We start from the raw sequence: 10,509 nt of genomic DNA on the forward strand, positions 1-10,509 counted from the left end.
GAAGTCCTAACAATAAAAAAAAACCCCAGAAAAGATAAGCATTTTAGATCCAAATTTGGAGCCAAAGCTGTATCCACTACTTTTCCCTTTAAGGGATCAAAGTTGGTCACCTAAAATGAAACTTAATTACAACCCTACTACTGTAACAAACATAATAAGTCAATCCTTAGCAAAGCCAAGAAAGAGAGTCTCACAAATACAATTTTATGGGTAGATGCGTTCCATCCAACATGAGTTTAACCCATTTCTGAGTGCTGGCAAATTGACCCAGCATTACTTTGTAGACGCATACGTTAAGACAGAAGGTAATCGTTTAAACTATGTTAGACAAAATCAGTCCAAATTGAGGGTTGAAAAGTACACAGGTCTCATGGACCATCTTCAAAGTGTAGCTGCAGACCAGGGCTTAGTTCCAGACAAAGCAGTCATACTTCCATCTTCATTCCAAGGTAGTCAAAGAAACATGGTACAGAATTACCAAAATGCCATGGCTATTGTTAGAAAGTATGGGAAGCCTGACTTTTTCATAACCATGACATGTAACCCAAAATGGTCTGAAATTGTTGTTAATCTCAAAGAAGGTCAAAACTACAAGAACTGCTTGATAACATCACAAAGAAACATGTTTTGGGTAACCTAGCTGCCAAAGTTCATGTTATTGAATTTCAGAAATGTGGATTAACTCATGCACATATTTTGCTCATTTTATCTGCAGAAGATAAGCCTACAAATGCTGAAGTAATTGATAGCTTTATTTCTGCAGAAATACCTGACATTCAAGTCCATCCCCAGTTACATGCAATTGTAACCAAGCACATGATACATGGGTTCTGTGGGGAGCATAATTTAACATCTCCATGTATGGTTGATAGTGTTTGCTCTAAGCAATTTCCAAAATCCTTCCAGGAAGAAACTTTGTTAAATATAGACGGGTATCCACGTTACAAGAGATACAAAAAAACAGTTTCCATTGAAATAAATGGAAAAACAATTGATAACTCTTGGGTTGTACTATACAACCAATACTTGACTTTAAAATACAACTGCCATATTAACATAGAAAGCTGCGCTTCCATAATAAGTGTGAAGTGCATATTAAAGCATATCTATAAAGGGCATGACTTGGCTAATATAGCAATTAAAGAACATGAAACTCTTCTTCATGATGAGATAATGTCCTTTATGGATTCTCGATATGTCAGTGCTCCAGAAGCAGCATGGTGGCTTTTTGGTTTCCATATGCACCATCAAACGCATACCATTGTGCAATTACAAGTTCACCTTCCTGGAGAACAGTCGGTATACTTTACTGAAGATAATATTGAAACTGCTGTAGAAAAAAAACAATCAAAAAACACAGCTTTGACTGCTTGGTTTCAGTTAAACTAAGAAGATGTGTCAGCTCATGCATTTCTGTATACTGATATTCCTCAGCATTTTGTCTTTCATCAAAAGACAACACAATGGAAAAAAAGAGTATAAGATTGAGCAAATAACACCATCGGTCGCATGAACTCTGTAAACTTAACTTCAGATAAGATTACTTTTACTCCGTGTTAAAGGAGCCACTTCTTTTGAAGACATCCGAACAGTTAATGGAGTTCAACTTTACACATTCAAAGAAGCAGCTCAGAAACACTGTCTTTTTGAAGATGATCAATCATGGGACTTAACTCTGCACTCGCAGTTTAAGTTGCCAGTTCCTTTGTTGGACACTTCAACCTCTTCCATGAGGCAAAGCTCTAAGGATGCCAAAATGATTCGTACAGCAAAGATTATTATTTGGGATGAATCTACCATGTCTTCAAGTGATGCACTCAGATGTTTTGGAGGAAAAACAATTCTGCTCGGAGTTGATTTTAGACAAACTCTTCCTGTTGTTGCACATGGAAGTAGATCAGCTATAGTTGAAGTCAGCATAAAATTGAATCCACTCTGGCATACATTTAATCTTCTAAAGCTGAAAAATAATGTAAGAGCTGTTGATCCGGAGTTTAGCTCTTGGCTTCTAAAGCTTTGAGATGGAATACTCACAAACGCGCATGGCTTTCATGAAGATATTTTTGAAATTCCATCTCAAATGATCTGCAAAGACTCCATTGTAAAGGAGATTTTTGGTGAACATTTAAGAGCTTCTGATGCTTTTAAGGTTGCCAAAATAGCAATTTTATGTCCAAAAAATACTGATGTGGACAAGATCAATGAAGAAGTACTTAGTTTGTTAGAAGGTGAAACCTCTACTTATTTAAGCACAGATTCTATTGATGATGAATCCCAAGAAGACAGGGATAAATTACCCTGTTGAGTTTTGAAATGAATTGGCTCCTTCTGAGATGCCAGTTCATAAACTTAATCTCAAAATTGGCAATATCATTATGCTTTTGTGTAACCTTAATACTAAGAGAGGTCTCTGAAATGGCACCAGATTTGTTGTGAAAGCTTTGCAAAACGTAATCATTGCTCAAGTACTAACAGGTACAGCTGAAAGGCAACATGTCTTTATTCCTTGAATAGACTAAGGGGTCTATTTATCAAGCTCCGAACGGAGCTTGATGCCCCGTGTTTCGGCTCGCCAGAAACACAAGTTATGAAGTAGCGGTCTAAAGACCGCTGCTCCATAACCTGTCCACCTGCTCTGAGGCGACAGACAGAAATCGCCACAAATCAACCCGATCAAATACGATCGGGTTGATTGATACCCCCTGCTAGTGGCCGATTGGCCGTGAATCTGCAGGGGTGGTATTGCACCAGCCGTTCACAAGAACAGCTGGTGCAATGATAAATGCTGACAGCGTATGCTGTCGGCATTTATCGATGTGTGGCGGACATGGTTCGCTATAGCGGATCATGCCCGTCCGCACAATGATAAATGGACCCCTTAGCCCCAAGTAACACAGAACTTAATTTTATATTTCGAAGAAGACAATTTCTCAAGGTCAAACTTTGGATATAGTTGGCATCTATTTGCCTGAACCTGTTTTCAGCCATGGTCAGCTATATGTAGCTTTCTCTTGATTGAAAAGCTCTGCTGATGTTAAAGTGAAAGTCATAAATGGACGAGAACAAAACTGCTTATTACCAGGAAGTGATGCATGTTTTACAAAAAATGTGGTGTACAAAGAAATCTACTAGGCATAATTAGAAGACCACTTAAAAAAATAGGACAGTATGCAGAAGGTAGTCCACATTCCCTGCCCTGGGTGGATTTTAATTTCCTGCAAATGCTTCTGCAAACCTCAATTTAAAGAAATAGACTGCCCTCTTGGCAGGCTTATCGCCTAGTACATAATATAGTAATTACACAAGAGCGCACACATACAAGTCCAGTGTACATAAAGCACTATGAAAGACAATAACCATACACACATATACATACTCACACTCTAAAATACATTCATACACACATTTAAAAATACACAAACACAAATACATAAATAAGTACAAACACAAAATTAAAATGCACATAAAGGACATGCGCAACTACATACATGCAAAAACATGCACACAAATGCATACACAACAAATACATACACACATACATGCAAATACACACACATGCAAATATACATGTACACAAAAACAACTATATATACACACAGATACAAATACATATACACACACACATACATATAAACACACCCACACATACATAAATAAATACATATGCAAACATAAATGCACACATACAAGGGAATAAATAAGCTTTACATATATCTCATGTCCCAGTGCATTTACAATGAAGTGTGTACTCGGATCTCAGACAAGAAAGGAGATTGCATCTAATGCTTCAAGAAGTGAAACCTGAAAATATGTTAGTAGCAGCGTACATTTACTTTTTTGTACTCCTGCAACATTCCCCAATGAAGACACTGGATGGAAGACAGCCGTGCCTGGGACATGGGAGCCTAAATAAGAAGACAAAAAAGTAACATAAAATAGTAAACATACAGGTACAAGGAACAGACTGCTGCTCTGCCCATCTGTGGTGTGTAAGTTAGCTGTAAGATTGTAAGCGCCTTCTAGTGCTAAGAACCCTTGTGCATGTGCTCACCCATGTGTTGAGTTAGAAACCAATAGTGCATTACTGCTCCTTCAACAAATGATACCAAAAGAATGAAGCAAATTTGATAATAGAAGTAATCTGGAAAGTTGTTTAAAATTGGAGGTTCTACCTAAATCATGAAAGAAAAAAATTGGGTTCCATGTACATTTAAGAACAAGAAAGCTGCAAAAAAAAAAAAAAGGCTGAAGTTGACTTCTTATTCAGTCAGCTTCTTATTCTGCAACTGATTACAATTTGCAAAATAAAGATTTATAAACAAAATATCTAGAATTATTTTTATTTTAAATAAAATAATACACTTTCCAAAAAACCTAAACAAACTTACATTTTATTTAACAAAATAATCTTATACTGGGGGGGCGGAGAAGGCTATCTATGGAGTGGTCGCATGACTGAGTTGCTCCTCATACACAAGAGGCAAATCTACCTCAATTTTACTGAAATAAGGGAGATGGATGAGCATCATGACAGTATAACTACCCGTGATCATTATGAACCTGCTTGGAGCCGGGCAGAACTTTCGAGTGTACTATGAGATCACGGTTTGCCCTGGCTTAGTTTACAGAGATTGACAGGCGCCGTCTTGGAACAGTGGCGTGGTATGTCTGCTAAACCCTGTCAGGCCTTGTTAAAGCCATTCTATGCTCCTCGTATCTACAGTCAGCCGCCGAAGCCCTATACCAAACTAAGAGGGAGGACCCGACTCGCCCACAGAGGGCCATAACTTTATTTGTTTGGGGAAACAAAAACGAAAATTTATAACATACCGGAACATAGCCTACTCCCTAAGTTTTTGACAATCATTTTGATGGTCTAAAGTGTCTACTTGGAGAGACCTTTGCAAGTCTACTTGCGCAAGTACCCGAGCCATCAATGGAATAACTTCCAGGGGCCTTTGTGGAGAAGAGCCAGCTTCCGTTACGCCGGGCGGCTGCGGTTACCGAAGAGAACGCAGTAAAAGACCCAGATGCTTCTGACACCGCCTATGGGACTCTGGTTGGTTCTGATTACACGATAACGGATTATTTACCTCTAGTCTACCTGAAGAAAACACTGTGCCGGTTGGAACCTGTCATCCACTTTTTAGCAGTGACATCCATACAGGAGACTTTACCCGCAGACCTTCTTACATGGTTCACTGTCATGTTTACACGCTTATTATGCAGGGGTACACTGCTAATCACCATATGGACAGTTCACAACAACTGAAAGCAGGCATAGGTTAATATTTACAAGACTTTTTTATTTTAGCTAAGGGGGCTCCCTTGTTCATTCCTTTATTTTGATTATGTTATTTTATATGGCTAAACTTTCAATGCTCAGTTGCATATGGAAATATGTTATAGCTGACAAGGAGACTGTGAGCTCTTGTTCACATATTACTGTTCCAATTCTGTTTACTATTGTTATGAGCCCAATCAAAGTTAGCTAATACCCCTGGTCCTGCAACATAAGGTCCACATATATGCTAGCCCTGTATGGTCTGCTTTCTAGTGGAGTGCTCCCAACTCTGAAACTATTAGTGTGCACCTCTCTTCTGAGATTCAAGATATGTAAGCAAGAGGTTGACTAATTGTAATACTACTAACCACTACATTTTATTCCCAACTAGTCTAGGAGACTGGAATAGCACTAAATATTTGTGGGCGCCTTATATGCCTCAGTTTAATGTTGTTTTTATACTAATTTTATAATATCCATTTAGGGGGAAATATCTACATGATGCTTATCAGCTGAACTTAAGATATAGCTCCTTATTTTATATTAGAACACCCTATGTCATTGAGCCTTATTAGGGACCAAGCTCAGTTACCATGTTATAATTTTAGTTTCTTAATATACTTAAAAATGCCTATTAGATTGAAACGTTCATCATAATACAACCTCCAGCACCATATACCACTTTGTAATAGTTTGCTGCTCAAGTATAATAGTGTTGGAGTCCTGGATGGCCTCCCCCACATGTGGGTTAGCTTTACATATCACATTCCATTTCTTTGAATGCCCCTTGTCATAACCGCTAGTGTCTCACAAATTTGTGATTGCAACCCTAGGAATAGGAGAATTATGATCTCAAGGCAGATAACTGTTTATTTCTACATCAAGAGGTCTCTCATTTAATGATAATTACCACCCCTTATAACTAGACATATCTTTGGGTATCACATGAGTACTTAGTGTTCATTTGTTCACTCATATCTATATATGAGCTACATTTGGTTATACTGTATATCAACTAGGTGACTATTTTTGTAATGCATTATGCCTATAACTTCACTAAATAACCTGTAACATGGACATAGTATAACTCCTAGGCCTCACTCAGGCAATTTTGACCCCCTTTACTGCAGCCTGTATTAGCATACATCTTAATGTTGATTGTGCTTTATTCTGTACAGAGTTCTTCTATCCTCTTCTATACTGCTATTAATGTTTCATGTGGTGTAAATAATGACAGTACAAGCATTAGTGTACAGAAGCCATGATCTTAGCATAGAACTAACAGGAACAGGAAATGCCAAAACAGGAAACAAGTGCAATAGAAATAAATCATAGAGTTGCATATAAGCTAAACATAACACCCATAACATCTCCCTCTTTTAGTGTTAATAAATCAACATTGTAAAATTTGGATGAGTCCTTGTAATAACACATTCTACAGGTTAAGTCTCTTGGGCGGTTGTGAATGTCTGCCACTACGGGTGAAGACTGGCCCTCCTTGTAAAAAGAGTTTCTTAGCCCTCTCTGAGGTTAATGGGCTCTTCTCAATACTTGCTGGCATGCTCTGTGCTTGACTGCCATGAGGTATACCTGCTTGCTCAGGACTGTCATTAATATTAGTCTGTGGCATCACCTCTGTACATTCCTTACTGCCAATGGGTGAGTGTGTCCTTATAATATCAGATGAGTCTGGTCTGTCAACTGGATATTGAGAATCAGGCTGCTCAGCCACTCGCAGATCTACACGATTGCGGCGATAGAGGGTTCCTTCAATGTCCACAAGATAGGAGCGTGGTGCAACTTTTTGCAGACAGGTACCCATTCTCCAACGACTTGTTCGATCTCCAGGCAGGGGTTTCATACGGATTTGTTCCCCAATATTCAATTCAGGCAAATCTCTGGCAGATGTGTCATATCGTGCCTTGAACACTTGCCTCTTAAGTCGTAACTTTTCTGGTATACCATGTATCACAGAGGGTTCAAGTAGCTTGTTGGCAACTGGTAAGGAGGTCTTTAATCTCCTTGACATCAGTCTCTGTGCCGGACTACTATCCATGCCCTCGGTTGGAGTGTTTCTCCAATGTAAGATGGCCTTCCACGGGTCTTTACCATCAATTTGTGCTTTCTTGCATAAATTTTTAACAATCTTCACAGCAGATTCAGCTTTGCCATTAGCCTGTGGATGACGTGGTGAAGAAGTCACATGCTCAAACTCCCATTCAGTGGCAAATTTCCTGAATTGTAAACTTGCAAACTGAGGGCCGTTATCAGAGATCACTTTATCTGGTTGTCCATGACGTGCAAACTGAGCCTTGCACCTCTTAACTGTAGTTTCAGTGGATAAGTCAGGAAGAAGTTAAATTTCCCAGAAGTCTGAGTAATGATCAACTAATATCAGATATTCTTTTCCTGCGTAGTTGAATAAGTCTATACTGACGATCTGCCAAGGACGTGTAGGTATCTCATGTGACATCATGGTTTCTTTTTGTTGCAAATGTGCATATTCATTGCAAGTGGGACAATTGCTGACAAAGTCTTTGATTTCACCTTGCATGTTGGGCCAGTAAAGAGTATCACGAGCTTGTCTGTAGCATGCCTCACCCCCAATGTGACTTGAGTGTATGCGTAATAACATCTCTGCTCTAAGTAACTTTGTTATTATGACTCTTGGACCTTTGTATAAGATACCATTTTGTACGCTGATCTCATCTCTGAAGGACCAATATTCTTTCACAATTGCAGGTGCTGCATCCTTTTCATCTGGCCACCCAATCAGAACAATAGACTTCAGAGCTTGTAAAGTTGCATCTCTGTCTGTGTGCTGTATGAGCTGATGTAGCCGCTGATCTGTGACATTTAGATAGTCCGCTTGATTGACTTCAGCAAAGAAAGTTTGTTCCTGTTGCAGCAAACAAACTGTATGATGCTCATGCTCACCTCCGGGTGCCACATGATCCGTTGTAGCTCTGCTCAGGGTATCACTGATATACATTTCACATCCTGGCTTGTAGACAACATTGAGGTTGTAATGCTGCAATGTAAGCATCATGCTCTGCAAACGCTTGGGAGCACATAAAAGGGGCTTTTTGAATATGGCTATTAGCGGTTTGTGATCAGTTTCAGCTCTGATTGTATCCCGGCCATAAAGATAATGATGAAAACGCTGGCAAGCAAACACAATGCTTAAACATTCCTTTTCAATTTGAGCATAATTCTGCTCGGCTGACGAAAGAGCTCTGGACGCATATGCAACTGGCTGACCTTCTTGCAATAGACAACATCCTAGGCCATTTTTGCTTGAGTCACTTTGTATTGCAACAGGTTTTGTGACATCATAATATTTCAACACTGGGGCAGCGGTGACCAAGCGTTTTATCTCCTCCACTGCCTGGTCATGCTTGGGAAGCCAGTGCCTACTGCATCTTTGTCCAGAAGTCTTCTCAATGGCTGACACACCTCAGACAAGTGCGGCATGAATTTTGCTAGGTATGTGACAAAGCCAATAAAATGCTGTACTGCTTTGGCGTCACCAGGGTGTGGCATGTCTACAATGGCTCTAATCTTATCTGGGTCAGCTTTTAAGCCTTGTGAGGACAGGATATGTCCATGGAAACTAACTTCTTGCACCTTAAACTGCAATTTCTTTACGCTGAGTCTCAGCATCACCTGCCTGCAACGATCCAGTAGCGCTTTTAGATTCTCATCATGGTCATGCTCAGCTTCTTCATCTGTATTACCACAGCCAACTATAAGAATGTCATCGGCTATTGGCTCAATTCCGTGGAGCCCACATAATAGTTCGTGCTGCTTTCGCTGATACACCTCCGGTGCTACAGAGACTCCAAATGGCAGTTTCAGCCATCTCTTTCTGCCCCAAGGAGTCCAGAAGGTGGTCATGTAGCTACTCTTTTCATCCAGTTTGCACTGTAAAAAGGCATCTCTTGCATCAACAAGTGTAAAAACCCGTGCTTTGGGTAGTTTGTGCAAAACATCGTCAAGTGTTGGCATTAAGTAGTGTGACCGTTTCAGGGCCATGTTCAGAAACTTGGGATCAATGCAAATTCTGATCTTTTCAGGCTTCCTAATAACTACCATGTTGCTTATCCAATCCGTAGGCTCTGATACTGAAGTAAGATGTCCTTCAGCTTCATACTTATCCAGTTGTGCTTTGACCTGCGGCTTAATGGCTACTGGCACATTGCGTGGGGCACATTGTACTGGTGGAATGCTAGGATCAAGTTCAAAATGTACCTCTCCTGGAACAGATACTACTGGGCCATCAAACACATCATTATAGACACTTAGGATTTGCTGTTTTGTCAGTGGCCTAGTCAGGGATTTTGCAGGCTGATTATCAACATTGTGTAGTTCAGCAGGAATGGTGAACTGCATCAGACCCAGGCGCTCACATGTTGAACCAGACAATAGTGGTTTCTGATTGGCCTCAACAATCTCAAACTCAAGTTTGTGAATACGTTCACGTATGCTGCATTCTGTTTGGAAAAGTCCCAATGAATCCATTAGTTCCCCTGAATATAACTTCAATTTAGTGCTACTTGGCTGAAGAGGTACCCTAGGTGCCAGTTTCATCTTGTCTTTTAAACTCATGACATCACATGTTGCACCTGAGTCCAGCTGGCAGGGTTGGCATATATTATTTAGTCTGAGATTTACAAACCATTTTTGGCCCTTAGATTTTACAGCACCAATGCATTCTTTTGAGTAAACCACTTCAGTGCTATGTAAATGTGCATCCTCAGAAACTGACGTTTTCTCAGTTGTGTGCATCTTTCTTGCTTCCATTCTACTTGACAGACATACTCCAGCAAAATGATTTAGTCTACCACATGCTCTACAGATTTTCCCATAAGCAGGGCACTGTTCTTTCTCTCGTACATGCACACTGCCACAGTACTTGCTCCTGCAGGCTTGCTCATAGGTGAGTTGCGTAGGTGATTTTTGTGCTGAAACTTGTGCTGGTGGTTCTTCAAGCTTAGCTGTTGCTTGGAGGCTGCATTGATACTGTCGGTCTGTTTATCCTGCTCCATAGCTCTCATATGTTTGTCAGTAAGTTCTGCAGTGCGACATATCTCAATTGCTGCTTGTAGGTTTAAATCATGTTCCCTCAATAGGCGGCGGCGTGTGCTTTCACTATTAATACCTAGAACTATTTTGTCACGAATAAGTTCATCTCTCAGAGAGCCATACTCACAGCTTGCAGCTTT

The 10,509-nt window shown here is 40.0% G+C and overlaps 1 protein-coding gene across 1 annotated transcript; it reads left to right on the top strand.

Moving 5' to 3' along the window:
• The first annotated feature begins 214 nt into the window (after nt 1-214).
• LOC128647347 (uncharacterized) lies at nt 215-1,389 on the top strand. The gene is given in 2 exon segments (XM_053700129.1): nt 215-575; nt 578-1,389. Coding segments are annotated over 2 exon segments (1,173 nt in total).
• The last annotated feature ends 9,120 nt before the right edge of the window (nt 1,390-10,509 follow it).

Source organism: Bombina bombina, chromosome 2, assembly GCF_027579735.1.
Source record: "Bombina bombina isolate aBomBom1 chromosome 2, aBomBom1.pri, whole genome shotgun sequence".
NCBI lineage: Eukaryota > Metazoa > Chordata > Amphibia > Anura > Bombinatoridae > Bombina > Bombina bombina.